General features: G+C 56.8%; 3 protein-coding genes across 7 annotated transcripts; all 3 read left to right on the top strand.

The window, feature by feature from the left end:
• Positions 1–114: 114 nt before the first annotated feature.
• Positions 115–3273, top strand: PYCR1 (pyrroline-5-carboxylate reductase 1). The gene is made up of 7 exons (XM_066200710.1): positions 115–274; positions 384–454; positions 551–730; positions 1331–1552; positions 2024–2116; positions 2498–2661; positions 2761–3273. Exons 1-7 carry the CDS (start codon positions 208–210, stop codon positions 2909–2911), a joined length of 948 nt encoding a protein of 315 aa, XP_066056807.1. The 5' UTR covers positions 115–207; the 3' UTR covers positions 2912–3273.
• A 2111-nt stretch (positions 3274–5384) lies between these two features.
• Positions 5385–13328, top strand: MAFG (MAF bZIP transcription factor G). 5 transcript variants are annotated; one of them, XM_066200805.1, is made up of 5 exons: positions 5837–5936; positions 8368–8492; positions 9186–9247; positions 9333–9728; positions 13197–13328. In XM_066200805.1, the coding sequence occupies exons 3-5, from the start codon at positions 9212–9214 to the stop codon at positions 13326–13328; spliced, it is 564 nt and encodes a 187-aa protein (XP_066056902.1). In that variant the 5' UTR covers positions 5837–5936; positions 8368–8492; positions 9186–9211. The 5 variants fall into 5 exon arrangements, with proteins under 5 accessions (XP_066056904.1, XP_066056902.1, XP_066056906.1 ...); XM_066200807.1 differs by lacking the exons at positions 5837–5936; positions 8368–8492 and adding an exon at positions 5385–5496; XM_066200809.1 differs by having other exon boundaries at positions 9333–13239.
• Positions 13329–13390: 62 nt separating this feature from the next.
• On the top strand, positions 13391–17523 carry SIRT7 (sirtuin 7). Its single transcript, XM_066200802.1, has 10 exons — positions 13391–13486; positions 13562–13699; positions 14172–14276; positions 15156–15226; positions 15324–15396; positions 15850–15948; positions 16428–16664; positions 16908–16988; positions 17119–17225; positions 17313–17523. Exons 1-10 carry the CDS (start codon positions 13391–13393, stop codon positions 17521–17523), a joined length of 1218 nt encoding a protein of 405 aa, XP_066056899.1.
• The last annotated feature ends 56 nt before the right edge of the window (positions 17524–17579 follow it).

Below are 17579 nucleotides of genomic sequence, written 5' to 3'. Positions count from 1 at the left end.
CCGGTTGCCCCAATCGCTGGCGAGCGCTGCGCCGCTGGCCCCGCCTCCGCGCTCCGATTGGCGGAGCGCCGGCGCTGCCCCGCCCCGCCCCCCGCCGATTGGCTGCGCCCCCACGTCCTGCCGCGCTGCCTCGCCTCCGTGCGCGCGTGGCCACGTGTAGGGCGGCGGGGCCGGGGCCGGGTCCGGCGGGGTCGCTCGGCACCGACCATGAGTGTGGGGTTCATCGGCGCGGGGCAGCTCGCCTTCGCCCTGGCCCGCGGCTTCACGGCGGCAGGTGGGCGCGGGGCAGTTCGCCTTCGCCCTGCCCGGGGGCTTCACGCGGGCAGGTGGCCACGGGGCGGATGGTGCCGATAGCTCGGGCTGACGCGCGGTGTCGTTCGCAGGAGTCCTGGCTGCGCACAAGATCACGGCGAGCTCCCCGGACACTGACCTGCCCACCGTGAGCAGGCTGCGGGTGAGTGCGGCCGGGTAGCGGGGACCGGGTGGCGGCGCTCCCCTCCCGGGCCGTCCGGGGCCTGAGCGGTGCCGTTTTCTCCCCAAACCGGTGCAGAAAATGGGAGTGAACTTCACGGTGAGCAACAAGGACACGGTGAAGAGCAGCGATGTCCTCTTCCTGGCCGTGAAGCCACCCATCATCCCCTTCATCCTGGAGGAGGTGGGCCCTGACATCGAGGCCCGGCACATCGTGGTCTCCTGCGCGGCTGGCGTCACCATCAGCTCCATCGAGAAGGTGAGACGGGACCGGGCCGTGCAAGGTCGGTCATGAGCTGGTTCCCCTTCACTGACCCCCGAGGAGCCGATGCAAGGGGCAGACATTACTTGTGCTGCTCAGGACTAAAGTCACACGGCAGCAGCCAACTAGTTTTTTGGTCACCTTTGCCTGTCTTCATCAGCAAATGCTATTAGAGATTTTATCCAGCTCTTCCCACGTATGAGGTGCTGTCCGATCGTGTTTCTTTTAACAGCAGAGGGTCATCTCCCCTGAATTTCTGCAGATTTTATGCTAAGTGTCTGTAGGAGCTGTTTTGGAGATCGGTGGGTTGGTGTGGGATTGAGGCATTTGGGATACTGTTTCCAACCTGGCTTTGCCCAGCTGCTGCTTTGCTGGTACTGATGAAGGCTTCACATTCACGGATGGGCTGCTGTGGCTCAAAGCAGGGCATTTGAGATACACAGGTCTCTCTTTTCCTTCTGCTTGTGTTGTTCTTGCCCCTGGGGGGGGTCCTTTCCTGCAAAGCCCATCGATGAAAAATATGCACTAAAGCTCATTTTTCTCCCTTCTTTCCTTTTTTTTTCTTACTTTCTATCTTCAATAATTTTCTTCCCTAAGAAACTCTCTACCTTCTGCCCCACACCAAAAGTGATCAGGTGCATGACCAACACCCCTGTGATAGTCCGGGAAGGTGCCACAGTCTATGCCACCGGAACTCATGCGGATGTGGAAGATGGGAAGCTTTTGGAACAGCTGATGGCCAGTGTGGGCTTCTGCACCGAGGTGGAAGAGGATCTCATCGATGCTGTAACGGGGCTCAGTGGCAGTGGCCCTGCGTATGTATGTGCTGTTTCCTCAGCTAGTGACAGTCTTAGGAAGAGCAGTTGCCTTTGCCTGTCATAACATCTGTGGAACTTCAGCTTGTTGGTTTTTTGTTTTTTGTTTTTTCCCCATCACCCACAATGCTACATGTATTCCAGGTGTCCCAGTTTGGGACAGCAGGAAAATATTTCTACCAGTCAGATGAGTCTGAAGTCCATAGCCAGTGTGCAGTGTCCACATGTCCATGTTGAAAAATTTGGGCCTGTAGTTTGCATGATGCAAAAGCTGAATTTCTCCTCTTCCTCTGACTCCTGAACTGGAACTAGTGGGAGGGAAGCCTGGCAGGGCATCCATGAAGGAAAGGGGGAGGCTTTTGCCAAGTGATAGAAGTCACAGAACAGCCCTGAAGCCCTGGATTCTCTCCTCCCTGAGACTTACCAGTCCTGGAGCAGAGTCTTTCAGTCACCTTGTTCCTCTCTCTGGTCTCAGGCATTCACTGCCCTGGATGCTCTTGCAGATGGAGGAGTAAAGATGGGCCTTCCCCGCAGGCTGGCAGTTCGACTCGGAGCACAGGCTTTGCTGGTCAGTATTACCTCCTGCATAACAAATCTGAGTCTGTGCCTGCTCTGTGCAGAGGAATCTACACATCACAGTTTGAAATGACCTTGGTCCTCTCACAGAATCTGTTTTAAAGAATGTTTGGTTTGAATGCACAGAGGTTCCTGGTGAGGGGCTGTAGGAAGTGTCCACAGAAATCTGCTGGTGCTGCTGGTGGTGTGGGAGCTGGGGCCTGGGAAAATGCTCCTTTGCAGGCTTCGTCAGCTCTGAAAAGTGTTTCAGCAGCCTGCAGGAGCCCAGGTTTGCCTGTTGTGAGGGTTGGGGCTGTTCTGTGCAGTGGAGAACAGGAGTGTGTGACAGTGGCTTCCTCAGTCAGAGCTCTGGCAGGTGTTTTCCTTGTTACAGGGTGCTGCAAAAATGCTGTTAGAATCTGAGCAGCATCCTGGTCAGCTGAAGGACAATGTCTGCTCACCTGGGGGAGCCACCATCCATGCCCTGCACTTCCTGGAGAGTGGTGGCTTTCGCTCACTCCTCATCAATGCTGTGGAGGCTTCCTGTATCCGGACAAGGTGGGCATCTAGGAAGCCCTAAAGGGCTTGCAAGTCTTGCCCCCCACCCTCCCCATCTTCATGTTTTCTATGTCTTCCTCTCCCACTACCCCATTGTAGGGAGCTGCAGCATTTGGCAGACCAAGAGGAGATTTCCCCAGCAGCCATAAAGAAAACTTTGCTGGACAAGGTGAAGCTGGAGTCTCCTTCCCTGTCTGTGGCATCTGCTAGCAAAGTCAGTCTGTTCACCAACAAGAGTAAGAAGAACTGACCAGACTGCTGTATTCTGGCAGTGCTGAATGTCAGTGTCCTGGTTGCAGCCAGGGCAGGGTTAATTTTTGCAGTAGCCAGGAGTGGTGTGGCCAGCACCCTGGTTATTCTACAAATTATGTGTGTGGGCAAAGGGAAGACGGGGGGTTTGTGGCAGGGGAGGGGGGCTGAAGAGGGATGGGGAGAAGAGGTCCCCTCTGGTCGGATGCATGGAGTGAGTGGTGGGAGTAACATCATGTTACACATGGTGAGCAATCATGTGTGACTCCTTCGCCTCTCCTCTACACTCTTTAATATTGTTGCTGTTATTATTTTTTTTTTCTTATCTAGTTACTGTTTCCAGTAAATTGTTCTTATAGCAAACCATGATCTTTATCTCTTGTGCCTCCCCAGTTCTCCTCTCCAGCCCACCACAGGTGGAGAGGGACAAGAAGGGAGTGAGTGAACAGCATATGGTTTTGAGTATTTCAGTGGGAATGCTAATAGTGGGAATACTATTCCTAAGCCACAACTGTTAGTGTTCTCTGTTATTTTTATTTTGTTCAAGGAAAAATGCTTACTCTGCCTGCATACTGGTGTCCCCTGTGCTAGGCTTGTGGCTTGCAGCAGCTGTGGGGCAGTGCTGTAGCAGAGAGTCTTTAACCTCTAGTCGGGTTGGTGTGAGCTGTCCCTGGGACAGCTGTTTTGTCGGACAGGCGTGATACTCTCATCAGAGCTTTGTCCAGGAAATAATGTCTCCAGAAGCTTTGGGTACTTCCAGGATTCAAGCAGTATTTGTGGTGTCCCATGCTGAAATTTTTTACCCGGATTTTCTAAAGATGTTTCAGAACTTTTGGTTTCAAAGGTTTAATCTTCTCTGGCCCCATCTTGCATCTGCTGTCAGAGTTCATGTCCTGTCATGGCCGTTATTAGCTGGAGCAGATGCTGCCACACAAACACCATGCTGCGTGGTGCATCAGGGTCTGGGCCCAAAATCACCTCTTGGAATGGACCAAGTGCCTCTCCCATCACTTAGATGTATGGTGTGAACATCAGACCATGCTCCTTTTCTCTCCAGTGGCTGCCCCTTCTCTCTGCTCAGTCTGGTTTGGGGAACCATAACCCCTCACTGCCCCTCCTTTACTGCTGGCCTTGCTTGGGTGGTTTGACAGGTGGAGGGGTAGTGAGTTTTTACATTTCCTGCTGTCTCTGAGGTGCTGGTGATGGTAAAGTATTTTTAGTGTCAGGCTTTTGGCTGCCAGCAAGGTATGACCCTATAGGTGGGACAGATGGGTACTTCTCTTCCTTTACATAAAAAATTGCTTCTCTGATGAGAGCTGTGGCTAATCCCAACTGTTTTGACTGGAGGGATCTCTTGCCACTGGCAGTATACACTAGGTCAGGAGTCCTTGGGTGTCTTACGTTCCTCCCTTTCCTGCTGAGAATCTGTAATGCCTATGCAGACAGGCCAAGCTGGAAGTCAGATGGATGAAGTACTGGCTGATGCAAAATGCAAAGGATTGCTGTGGAAAGAGTTCACTTGGCTGAAAAAGTGGGATGCAGAATGAGTGGATGCCTGATCTTGAGCCTCTCTGCAGGGAAATGTAGAGGTTGCCCCTGGGTACTCCCAGAGACAGAGCTACAGATGAACTTCCTAGATGGTTATATACCTGTAACTGAGCTGGCCTCCACAGCAGATGGAAACCCAGCCTATTGGGGCTGCAAGGGCCCTGCAAGGCTTGTGGTCACATCCCCTGAGCAGAGAGCAGTGGTGCTGCTGCTGGATCTGACCCCAGCCAAGCCCCTGCTGCTCTCCTACGGAGCAGTTTGTCCCCAACCCCGGTCTGCCCACTTCCGTTGCTGCACCTTCCACTTGCCCCTCGCCCTTCTCCGGTGTGCTCATCTTGTCCTCCCTGCTTTGCCCGGAGCATGGCAACAAACAGTAGGCACCAGTGTGTGTTATGGACCCGGAGTTGTAGCAGAACGGCCGGGAACACCTGGAACGAGCCCGGCGTGGCCTGGGAGAGCAGAGTAGCGGCCCGGGTCCTAAGGCTGCGGGCAGGGCTCGCCGTGGCACAGGCCCCGTGCCCAGGGAGCCGAGCGGGGTCAGCGCCGACGGGGCGGGCGGCTCGGAAGGACTGCGGGCGCAGCTGAAAGGGAGCGTGAAGCCGCCGGTGCTAAGGGCCCTGCCGGTGCTAAGGACCCCTCCGGTGTGAGCGGAGGGACCGCGCGCTCTGAAACGCGCGATGTGCAACGTGGAGACCAGCAGGTGGCCGGTGGCCGCCGCCAGAGACGGCGGGAGCCGATCCGCGGCTGATCCGGTACTCTGGTGGAGCGGCAGCGCTCGCCCCGGGGCGGGAACTCGACGGCGGCGGCGGCAGGAGCCGGGGCGGGCCCCGCGCTGCCCCCGCCGCCCCCGGAGCGCGCGGCCCCCTTAAGGCCCGGGGCGGTTGCGCCGGGCGCTTCATGAATGGAGCCACGTGACCCAAATATCACGTGACGAGTCCGTGAGCGGCGGCGGCGGCGGCGGCTCGTGAGTCCCGGTCCCTCCCAGCGCGGCCTCCCCGCCCCGCCCGGCCCGGCCCGGCCCGGCGGCCCCGGCAGGAGGTGAGCGCCACCGGCTGGGAGGCCGGGCGCGGCCCTGGCACGGGCCGGGGCGGGGCGGGCAGGTCCCCGGGGGCGGGCCGGGGCGGGGCGGGCGCGGCGGGCCCGGGATGGTGGCCGGGGCCGCCGCGGGGTCGGCAGGTGCCTAACGAGGCTGCCATCGCTGACTCACGGCCGGGCTTCGGGGTCGCGCCGTCCGGCCCCCGCCCCGCCGCGTCCGGGCCCCGCTCAGTGGCCGAGCAACAGGTGCGCGGGGCGCTGGCCCGGGGCCTGTCCCCGGCCCCGCCCGCCGCCTCCCGGGTCCACCCGCAGGCATCACGGACGCATCCGGCCCCTCCCTCCCGCGGTTGCCGACTGCCCCGATCGTGTTGCAGACCGGCTGCCCTCGGGCCGAGCCTACCCCTCTCAACCCCGCCGCACCTTCGGGCGCTCAGGCTCCGCCGGTACGGGTGCGACCTGGCCCCCGGCGGGGCCTCGGGCCCCCCCTCCCGCCCGGCCGCCGCCCCCCGCCGCGGGTGTTCGCCGTGGTCTGTGGTTCTTCTCCCGAGGACGGGAGGGCCGGGAGGGTGAGGAGCCATCGGGGCGTCTCGCCCAGTTCCCAGAGCAGCGGCTCGGCCGCGGGCAGGACAGCCCCGCTGGCTGCAGTCGGTACCTTGTCCTCGGGCGGCTTGGTGGCTGCAGACGTGCGGGCGGGAGGTTCTGGCCCCTGTTCCGTAGGGGCTGCCCGGTGCTTGGCGCTGCAGTGTCCCCCGAGTGTCGCGGGGTTCCGCTCCCGCGGGACTGCGGTGCCCGGCCAGCACGGAGGGTCTGGGGCTGTGTGTTGTGCACGGGTCGGTCACGCTGCTCAGAGCTGGGGACGTCTCCGGCTGTCCGGGTTAAGTGAGGCTCCCAGCTGTGTGCTCGGAGGAGGGCACTGCCAGGGGTGGGAGGGAGTCTCTCAGAGCTGGCCCTTTGCTTTAGCAGTGTGAGAAGGGGTAAAGACATCTGGGTGGGCAGATTCCTTGAGGAAAAAATTGCTGTGGAAGTGCTCAGGGTTGGATGACTTCACCAGGGGACCCCCAGGGTGGGAAACACAGGAGCGTCACTGTCTTGGCTACACACGTAATTTGGAGAGTCACTGGATGAGACTGTGTGAGCTAATTTGCCAGCAAGCAAATAAACAGAGTATGAAATCCACGCTGTAAGAGAGTGTTGTTGTGCGGTGTGCCCTGTCACTGCTGGCAAACCACACTGCTGTGCCTGCCCGTGCTGGGGAGCCCCTGGGGGAGCACAGCCCTCGCCCTGCCCGTGCTGGAGCAGGTGACATCACCGTGTTTACACGGGGCTCGTGGCAGGGTCTGCATCGGGAGAGTGGAGAAGGGCCTGTGTTGGATCATGTGTGGTGCTGTCAGTTCCTGTGTGCTGCCGCTGAGCTGAGAGGAGAATTGGCTGTACTTGTGCTGAGTTCAGGCCTTTTGAGCTCTGGGGAAATGTGTCGAGGCTGCAGTTTCTTCACTGCAGCCGCGGTGTTTGGCGCTTTTCAGTGTGATATTTCTTCAGGAAGCTATCAAAAGCTGATCCATCAGCAGTCTGGAGAGTAAGGCGAAGTTTGGTCTCTGATATGTTGCCAGTTCTCTGGGTGTCCTCTTTGTGAGCTGCCAAACAGCCCGGTTGAAACAGGACCCAGGAAACTCTTTGGGTTGTTCTTCCCATTCTACAGACTGCCTTGTGTGTTGCTGCACCTCAGAGAGGTGGGATCACCAGATGTTTGGGGACGGTCCTGCTGCAGCACTGATGGCTGTTGTAAGAGGCTGCTGCCTCAGAGGGTGTTGTGTTAGAGTAGCTGCTTCTGCGTGTCTAGCTCTGCCAGCACCAGCCATTCCCCAGCCTGCTGAGGAGCACTCCTCCAGTGCCCTGCCTGATGCGGCATGCATGTGCCCTGTTTGTTTCCTTTTGGGTCTGCTGTAGTGAAGGCAGCCTGTGTGCTTGCCAGGCAGCTGCAAATTCTTTAGTGCCACAGGGCAAGCTAACTCCTGTGGTCCCACTGACCATACCTGCCCTTGATGCCTTCCACTTGCAAGAGGATGGGGCATGAAGTGCTGCAGGGGCATGCACATTGGTGTCTTCGGCTATTCCCTTTCCTCTTCCCTCTTCTCAGCAGACACATTGTTTACCAGGTAGGAACAGAAGGAATAAACAGCAATCTGGGCAGGAGGGAAGAATTTTTTTTTTGTGCAGCAGTTGCTCCCGTGCTGCCTGTCCTGCCTCATTGCAGCTGCCTTCCTTGGGCTGCAAATGACCGTGCCTGTGCCAGTGTGGTCGGGTGTAGCAGACATCTTGTTGGAAGGAGCATTGTCCTCTAGGTATATATAAATAGCCTGGCTCCTGGCAGGCTGCAGGCTTCAGGAATATCTCTGGTGGTGTTCTGGGGACTGCTAGTCCTGTTCACCTCTTGTAGATACACTGTAGGGAGCCTGTACCACAGCTGCTGGGACAGCACAAAGTCGTATTTGCTGATGTGTGCATTTGGTTCTGGTGTGTAACTGCACATCAGTCCTGCTGGGAGTAAGGCAGGGGCGAACAAAATTGTTATTTGACACCTGTGAGATGAAAGGGGCAGAGACACCTGTAGGCTGCACAGGAACGCTGGCCAGGGCTGAGTGGGTGCAGTCTGGGCTGAGAGGGGAGCAGAGTTTGGGCTGTTTGAGGCACAGCCATGTCTGTCAGGTAGTATCTGCGTGGATCAATTCCTTGGGCAGTGTAGTAGCATTCTGAACTGAAAAGCCTGAGAGGAGGAGGTATGTGGGGAAAGAAGCAGGAGCATAGGTATAAGTCTCTGCAAAGCAGGCCTGGGAATTGCTCTTACCAGTTCTGAAGTCTTGTCTTCTATGGCAGGGAAGGAGTCTGCTCTGCTCTGTTTTTCGGCACCTTTAATCTTTATTTTCTTGTGAGCACACCTTGGCTCTGAAGATAAGGAGGAAGAAGGTGTTTCTGGGCCCTGGCATGCCAGGGATTGACAGGTACTTTCTCATAGAAAAGATCTACAACTGGGGTCAGTTTTGCGCGATTGGGAGAAGTGAAGGCTGCTGAGGCATCAGCCCAAATTTCTGATGGAATTCCAATGTGTCCAAGGCTTGCCTAGTACCCCTTTGCTCAGGGTTGTATCTTATTGAACCATACTGACTGCATCCTTGGGGGCATCTGGAGTCGGGTAGGACTGGGGAGCTCCTGAGCTGTGCTTGAGCACCTGTTGGAAGGGTGTGTTAAGGTAACCTGCCCTGCTTGCTTGTGACACGGATGAGGCTGGGAACAAGTGATGCAGAGTGCCAGCCTGCTGAGTCAGCATGACTGGCCAGGAGCAGCCATGCTCTGGACCCTGCCTGCTGCTTGCAAGGCTATTTTTAAAAATGTGTCTTCCGTGTATTCTGACTCCTCCTAGTTTTTTAATTTCCCCCAGCATAAACAAAAAAACAGCATTGCCACAAAGTCTCCATGGGAGCAGAGGTGTGGAAGGGCAGCAGTTTCTGCTCAGGGACAGAGTCTGCTCCTTGTGAGTCCAGCTCAGCTGGCTGCTTGTTGAGTGTCTTCCAAGGGGGGGGTGAGTGGGAACCAGGATGTGGAGCACCATGGGGCGCTGCTGCTGGACCCTACCAGACGAATGCCGTGGGCTCTGCTGTGTCCCAGGTGCTAATTTGACCTTCCTTCCCTTCCAGAACCCAGCTGACAAGGCTGTCGTGTTATGACGACCCCCAACAAAGGAAACAAGGCCTTGAAGGTAATGTGGGTGGAGGAGAGGGGTGCAGGGATGGGCGTAGGTGTCTACCTCAGGTTTCACAAGTGCGTGCTGCCTTCCCTCCCAGGTGAAGCGGGAGCCAGGCGAGAATGGGACCAGCTTGACAGATGAGGAGCTGGTGACCATGTCCGTGCGAGAGCTGAACCAGCATCTACGGGGCCTGTCGAAAGAGGAGATCATCCAGCTGAAGCAGCGTCGGCGCACGCTGAAGAACCGGGGTTACGCAGCCAGCTGCAGAGTGAAGCGTGTTACCCAGAAGGAGGAACTGGAGAAGCAGAAGGCAGAGCTGCAGCAAGAAGTGGAGAAGCTGGCCTCAGAGAACGCCAGCATGAAAATGGAACTCGATGCTCTCCGCTCCAAATACGAGGCTCTCCAGAACTTCGCCAGAACCGTGGCCCGGAGCCCCGTGACCCCTGCGCGGGGGCCTCTCACTTCCAGCATGGGGCCCCTCGTCCCTGGCAAGGTTGCTACTACTAGTGTCATCACAATAGTGAAATCCAAAACGGACGCCCGGTCTTAGTGAAGCGAGCGTTGCCTGAGCTTGTCTGTGCAGGGCAGTTAGGCACAAAACCAGCCTGGAATCCCCAAAGCACAAGCCCTCCCCACATGGGTCCGGGTTCCTTTGACTTGGCCCAGGACTGGCCCGCTGATCGCTCCAGTTTATTTTGTTGTGTCCAGATTGGTATGAGCAGTGGTGATGCATCCCTTGTCCTGTGCAGACAGAGCTTCCCACCCAGCAGTCTGTAGCCCTCGGGTGCCCTGGGGACAGACTGAGATTGGTTTTCTACCCAAAGAAAATCTGTGCAGCGAGGCTGACAGAAGGGTGGAGGAGTGGCCCGAGGAAAGCTTTCTTCCTGGGGGCTGGGAACCCTAATTTTCGGTCACTTCCAAAGGCTTTATTTCATACTCTTCCAGGTGGTGCATCTCAGCGCCTGAACCTGCTGCTTTTGTCTCCTTTGGTACCTGTAGTTACAGTTGGGGTGTTCTGTGTCATAGGTTTTTATTCCTTTCTAGGTGTGCCTCTGTGCCCTAACCGTGGGTTTCCCTCAGACGTCCATGACGTTAGCTGTGTAAACTGGCAGTGGTGGAAGGACGATGCTGCTGTGTCCTGCCGCCGTGGTCCTGAGGCCCTGCAGGGCCCAGCACCCCGGGAGGGAAGAAGGGAGCAGCGGTACTGTGTTGACTGCAGGCCGGTTTTGTGCCTAATGTGTTGCACTGAACAAGACCAAAATCACTAGTTGTTCCCGTGTTTTGAGGGTATCAAGTGTCTCTAGTGTGATGGTTTACACAACCAGTTTATGTGGTTAAATAGCCCTTTATTTAAAGAGAGAAACATCATTTTAAGAGTTATTAAATTATCTAAGTTTAAAATTGGACAGAAGAGAGAGCGTATTTATAGTCAGCTTTTTTACCTGAGAAGGCGAGAATATTTGACCATATGAGTGGGGAAATATTCTCAGAGACTTTGCTAGTTAAAAGTTAATAAATAAATAATTTTAAAGTTTCTCATGAACCTCCCGCAAACTGTTTGTGGCTCTGAGGTTAGTTTTTATAAAGAGTTATCAGACTTTATTTATAAAACTTAGAAAAAGACAAAAAAAGAGGCAAGTCCTGTTTGATATCTTTTTGCAATTGTACCAAAAGTGACTTATTCTTGACCTTGCTAGTTTCTGTCGTGTCCCCTTGTGTTGGGCGCTCTGCTACCCGAGCTCTCATGCGGCGCTGTGGTGTGCTGGTGCCTTTTGCCATGTGCTGTCATTTCACACTGTTGTCATTTTGCCTAAACTTAACTGAGAGTTTGAGTTGGAATCTCTCTGAATTCTCCAGAAGGGTTCTGGTGCACAGGCAAAGGTGCTGCTGTTTTTGAAGACAAGAATGGCTGGCTGGTGCAGTGAGGTAGCGATGTCTGCCCAGAGATGTGGAGTGGGAGCACAGGCAGCTCCGGCTGAGTAGGCAGCACCAGGTTAGCTTGGTTATCTGGAGAGGAAAAACGCTGCACTTTCCTTCCTGCAGCAAACCTGTCAGAGAAGTAACATGAGGGAGACTTGTCGAGGTTTAGGAAAAGACTGATGGGATTTAGCTCTGGAATTAGATCCTGTGGTCAGAACTTGTGTTGTGCTCATACCTCACCTGAATAAGAGGGGCAGGTTTGCAGCAAGAGGGGCAGCGTGGGACAGGCTAGTCCCTGGTGTCTACACAGTGCTGGCTGGTGAGCCGTGGCAGGATCACTGTCCTTCCTGGGGCAGCTTCTGCCCAGAGGGTTAGGAGAGTGCTCAGACTAACAGCTGGGATGCAGTTGAGAAACTGTTGGTGGCTAGGCTCTGTTTCCACAAACACTTTATCTCCCCTCTCCCCTTCCCAAAGATTTGAGCTGATTTACTGAGTTTTAGAGAAGCAGGACGCGAGGGGGAAGCCCACGTGATCTCTTGGCTGCTGAAGATCTGAGTGGAGGGGGCAGACTGGGATAACACCAGTGAAGCCACAGTCTCGTGGGGAGGTATGGCCATCCTGGATTGGTTTTGGGGATGTTTCTCACTGCTGAACTGATACTGCTGTCCCCTGAGTGGGGGAGCAGGTCAGCCTGAGAAAAGCTGCATTGTGGCAGGAGAAGTGCAGGTAGTTGATGGGAATTTCCTGCTGGAGGAGGTCAGCTTTGCTCTGCTTGATAGGGAGTTGTTTGGGATTCATTTCCCAGTGAAGTTCCCAAAGGAGGAGCAGGTTAGAGCATTGCCTCCAGACTTCCCCATTCTGGCCCTGGACTTTCTCTTCTCTGAGCTGAAGTGTCTGATGTGCCACTTCCAGCCATTCACCACACAGGCCACACACTGCACAGCACTCAGCAGGCTCTGGTCTTCCAGCTGGTTGTGTGGTGACTGAAAGAAGTGAGATTTTACAGAACACAGAGGCATCCAGTTGTCGTGGGGTGTCATTCCTAACCCTGTCCCTCCTAGACCCAGCCTGAGACTGAATCAGCCAGAGCCCTTTGGAGCACAGCTGAGTCCTGATCTGGGCCGGAGGAGTGGGCAAGGAGTGTATGGTGCTGGTTAGGATCTTGGTTCTACAGCCGGAGCCTTTGCTGTGAGGAGAGCCCCATCAACAGAGCAGGCAACGATGGGCAGCCCTGCAGCCACGGAGAACTTGCTTTTTGTAGTCTCTGTGGCAGGGAGTGTGCAGTCCCTCCCACCTGCTGCCCGTCAAGGGCTGGTGTTGCTGTGCCGTGAGGGCTGGCAGCAGTGCTGACTGCACCAGCCGGCCTTCCTCCTCCTCCCCTGCACTGTCCCTGCTTGCTGGGAGCCCGGGTCTGCTTCACATGGCCTGTGTGTTCAATGAGGACAGGTCGTGTAGGGAAGAGCAGGTGCAAGGCCGGCACTGAAGGGTGCCACTGTGCTCAACGAGCTCTGCGGGTGCCGGGCTGGATGTCAGCGAGGCCACGGTCCCCTGAGTGTTGCTTCCCTACGGTTTTGGTTTTGTTCTCAGTGAAGTGTAGGGCCCCGAGTGCTGTATTTCCGCAGTTGTCCGAGGAGTCTCCCGCCTGGCTCCGGGGGATCCTGTGTCCTGCCAGCTGGTTTCCTGTGCCCGTGCGAGGCGACCCTTGCCCGAGCTGTCAGGCTGACCTCTCTCTCGTATATAGTGTTCTGGAGTGTGACAATTCTTGTTCCTGAGGTGCTCGTCCGTTTGGTTTCCTGCTGTGAAGGGTGTCGTGTTCCCTTTCTCCTTTTCCTGGTGCCGTTCCGGGGCGTTGGGGAGGGGTCCTGCGCCAGCCCGACTGGGGAGCGTCCCCGGCACCCCCGGGATTTGTGTATCTTGTGATTGTGTACGGTCGCTCCCGGCCGGAGCCGGGGCTGGCGGACAGAAGGGTCACCCAGAGGGCTCCGGGCTCGGCGCAGGCGGTATTTATTGCTAAGTTATTGCCGTTATTTATTCTGTACAGTGTCCGCCGCCTTTGTACGCGACAATAAACCGCTTCAACAGCCGCCGCCTGCGCGTCCTTGGGGGGCCGCCCGGCACCAGGGGGCGCTGCCGCGCGGGGGGCGGTGCCGGAAGCGGCGCGCGGGCGTTCTGACCGGAAGGCGGAAGCGGCGGAGCTGAGCCCGGTGGCGGCGGAGGCGCGGCGGTTCCGGGGCGATGGCGGCGGGCGGCAGCCTGAGCCGTACCGAGCGGAAAGCGGCGGCGCGCGCCGAGATCCTGCAGCAGGAGGAGCAGCGGGACCGCCGGAGACAGGTACGGTACGGCGCCGCTCGACCCGTTCCACATCGGCGCCGCGGGCCGCCGTGACCACGCGTGTGCACCGGGCAGGTATCCCGCATCTGGAGGAAGCCGCCGGCGGAGCGGAGCCCCGAGGAGTGCCAGGTGCTGAGTGAGAGCGAGGACATCGTCAGGGAGCTGGAGCGGCGCCGCAAGCGGCGCGAGCGGCTGCGGCGGCGGCAGGAGGAGGTGGGCGGTGGGGTCGCGGCGGAACGGGGGAGCCGGGTCGGTGACGGCGGGGAGCGGCCGCGGAGAGGCGGGGCGGAGGCCGCCGGGCTGGCTGCTGCCAGGCTCTGCAGCCGCAGCAGGCCTCGGTGAACAGCCGCTGTGGCCCAGTACCGGGAACGCGTCTGCCCTCCGGGGACTGCCCTGTGTTTGTCTCCGGACAGCCGTGCTGCCAGGCGCGTGTGGCTGCGTGGGCAGGTCTCCCAGGAGGGTGGGTCAGCAGCTTCTGGTCTCCAGGAAGCTTTTTCCCGTGATCCTTCCATGAACAATGCCCATGTCCTTTTCATTTGGAAACCACTGCTGATGTTGTGTTTGTGTTGCTTTTCCTGGTTGGCTCAAGTCCATCCTCAGGCTTTTGAGGAGACCCCTGCTCTTTCTGACTCAGCGGTGTAGTGTATCTCCGATCTGTGTGAACCTGCTGAGGTGTGTTTTTCAGGTGTGTGATGAACCAGAGGAGCTGCAAAGAAAAGTGTCTGAGCTGGCAGCAGCTGTGCGGAGTGCCAGGCACCTCGTCATCTACACAGGCGCTGGGATCAGCACGGTGCGTTTGGGGGGCAGCAGCTGGAGCCCCCCCAGGGGGCTGAGTTATGTTGCCTCAACAGCCACAGGACATGTGTGACGAGCCCGGGGTGCTGCATGAGTCCTGCAGCCAGCACAGTTCCCGGGCTGGATCCTGGGGCCATTCCTGCTGCCCAGGAGATCCTGTGGTTGCATTGCCTCTGACTGTGTGCAGGATGCACAGCCTGAGCAAGAGGGCACTGCTCTTGCCTCACTCAAGTCTCTTCAGTGACTTGGTGTAAAACCTTAAGCCAGTTAGCTCAGGAGTGTTATATGTGCTGTGAGACATGCAGAGACAGCTGGGGATTATAGGAACTTACAGACAGCAGTTTGAGAATTGTGTTGTTGCACTGGCCTGGGACAAAGCAGCAGTCTGGTTCTACTTCTTCTAATATGACATCTGTCACCTGGAAGTGAGCTCTGTGACTCCATTCTCTGTTGAAATGGAGCATGACTCAGGGCAGGGGGCTGAGTGCTCATGTCACCTGCATGTTTCCTAGAGATACCGAGTGTGAGGTGCCAGAAACAGTCTAGGGAAAATAAGAAAAGGCTCAAGAATGGAGTTCTGTGTAGGGAAATGGGAAGTACCAAGAATGAAAGAGTTCTGGAGGGATTCCATAATGGTAAAATTGGAGAAAGCTAAAACTAGAGGTGAAAAGGAGAGCTAAAATGTAGAAGAGAGAGAGAAAACATATGAGGAAGTTTCCCTGTGTTTAGGGAACAGCTATACTGGAAAACTCAGAGTGAATGAAAAAGCAGCCATGGATGGAGGTGTCTGTGGTTGTCCTGGGTTGGTTGTGTTTGTGTGTAAGAGCTGTGACAGCCCCACCCCGTCAGGCCTGGTTTTCTCTCCTGGTGACAGGCGGCTTCGATCCCAGACTACAGAGGCCCCAATGGCATTTGGACACTGCTGCAGAAGGGCAGGAGCATCAGGTGAGGAGCCAAATTCTGAACTGTGTGACAGAAAGCTGATACTGGAAGAGGTTAATAGCAATTCCAACTTTTTTTCCCCCCCCTTGCTTCTTGTCAGCGCTGCAGACCTGAGTGAGGCAGAGCCCACACTCACTCATATGAGCATTGCCAGCCTGCACAAGCACAACCTGGTAAGATATATTTTCCTCACCTCACTCACGTTCCTCTGCCTAAGAATGATAAACCCAGCATGGAAGAGAAAGCTTTTCAAAATGTTACCTGATTATGTTTTTGGCTCAAGTGGCTGCATATCCATGTAGGAAGATGTGTCCTAGCCTTCACCAGTGAGCTGCAGGCTGCAGCTGTGGCAGGTGTTCCCCTGGTACCTTTTCTTTAAAATGTCGTATTTGTACCTGGTGAGGCTGGTCTGGGGAACTGGTCACAAATCAGCCAAACCTAGAAATGTTCTGTTTAGCAGGAGGAGGCTTTCTATTTAGCTTTCACAAAGGTCTGTTCACCATGCTTCTCCCCTGTGGGTCCTGCTCAGATGTACAGGCTGTTGGTGCAGTTTGGGTCACACACATCACCTGTTTGGAGGGATACCTGTGTGATCTGTAGGAGCTCAGTGTTTTGTTCCCTCCAAGGTGCAGCATGTGGTGTCTCAGAACTGTGATGGGCTGCACCTGCGGAGCGGGTTACCCCGAGCTGCAATATCTGAGCTTCATGGGAATATGTACATAGAGGTGAGTGGCCAGAGCAGGAAAAAGTCAATGTTAAGTGGCCTCACAAACAGAGAATGTAAACTCTTCATCTGCCACTAGCTCAGAAGGAATTAGTACAAGGGCTCGGCCTGTGTGCAGTTCCTGTCTTCAGACCGTCAGGTTTGGGGTGAACTACTTAGAAAGTACCAAACTCTTAGAAATACCAGCTTGGTAGCTCTTCCTCTGTATGTGCTGGAGCCTTTTGCTTCTGACATCTCTTCCTTCAGCCCTTCTCTGAAATCCCTCCCAGCATGTAGCCAAAGGCTGCTTGTGGCTCCACTTGCTGGTTTTCAAAAAAACCTGAGGTTTTCCAAGTTAGCATCTGATCCCTGATGCTTCTGTCTACAACTTCTGTGTTGTCCCCAAAAATGCTTTTCTTCCAAGAGAAGAGGCTTGCTCCTGGCCTCTCGTGGCTGGGATGCTGATGATGTGACAGGGTTTCTGCTTTCGTCCTGCACCAGGTCTGCACTTCATGTACACCCAACAGAGAGTACGTGCGAGTGTTTGATGTGACGGAGCGCACAGCCCTGCACAGGCATCACACGGGCAGGATGTGCCACAAGTGTGGGGCACAGTTGAGAGATACAATCGTCCACTTTGGGGAGAAGGGGACATTGAGACAGCCCCTGAACTGGGAAGCAGCAACAGAAGCTGCAAGCAAAGCAGATGTGATTCTTTGTCTGGGTTCCAGCTTAAAGGTAACTTTAGAGACTCGGTGAAGATTGTTAGCAGCATTCCCTCTTGGTGATACACCTTGGTGCTGAGCAGTCTCCTCCCAAACAGACAACTGTAAACTCTGGTGTCAGGATTCGCCCAACATCTGTGATAGTCTCTCTTCCTCCCTCTTTCCCCTCCTGGTAATACATTCCTTTTCCTCTCGCTGATACGGTTCACGGCTGCGTGTGCCTGTGGCTGTGCTGATCTTCTGTGCTTTGTGGCAGGTCTTGAAAAAATACCCGCGGCTCTGGTGCATGAGCAAGCCCCCCACACGCCGGCCCAAGCTGTATATTGTGAACCTGCAGGTGAGATAAAGCCCTTGGCGCTGGGTTGGCCAGGTGTGAGCCAAGGGCCGAGCCCCTGCCAGGCCCCGCGCAGGAGCCCCCGCTGCCGCCGCGGGGAGCTGCCTGCAGCCGGCTCTGCTGTCGCTCGCAGTGGACCCCGAAGGACGACCTGGCCGCCCTGAAGCTGCACGGCCGCTGCGACGACGTGATGCGGCTGCTGATGGCGGAGCTGGGGCTGGAAATCCCGCGCTACGACCGGTGAGCGGCCCCGGGCCCTGTGCGGCGGGAGCCCCCGGCCCGGGGCCGCCTCCAGCGCCCACCGCCGCCCTCTCCTTCCTTCCGCAGGGCGCGGGACCCCATCTTCGCGCTGGCCGAGCCGCTGCGCCCCGGGGAGGAGGGCACGCACTCGCGGAAGCCGGTGGCGCCGCCCTGGGAGCGGGAGGAGCCCCGGCAGCAGGAGCAGCCCCGGGAGCGGGCGGAGGCGGCGGCCGGGCGCCCCGGGGGGTGGCTCGGCCGCGGCTGCGCCAAGGGCGCCCGGCGCAGGAAGAGCCGCTGAGCGCGGGGCGGGGCGGGGCGGGGCCGCCGGTGACGGGGCCGCCGGTGACAGCGCGG

The sequence above is a fragment of the Chamaea fasciata genome, unplaced genomic scaffold (assembly GCF_029207755.1).
Source record: "Chamaea fasciata isolate MVZ Bird 193981 ecotype frontalis unplaced genomic scaffold, bChaFas1.0.hap1 SCAF_19, whole genome shotgun sequence".
Lineage (NCBI taxonomy): Eukaryota > Metazoa > Chordata > Aves > Passeriformes > Sylviidae > Chamaea > Chamaea fasciata.
The sequence above is the reverse complement of the archived record's forward strand: the minus strand, read 5'-3'. Positions and strand labels throughout refer to the sequence as shown.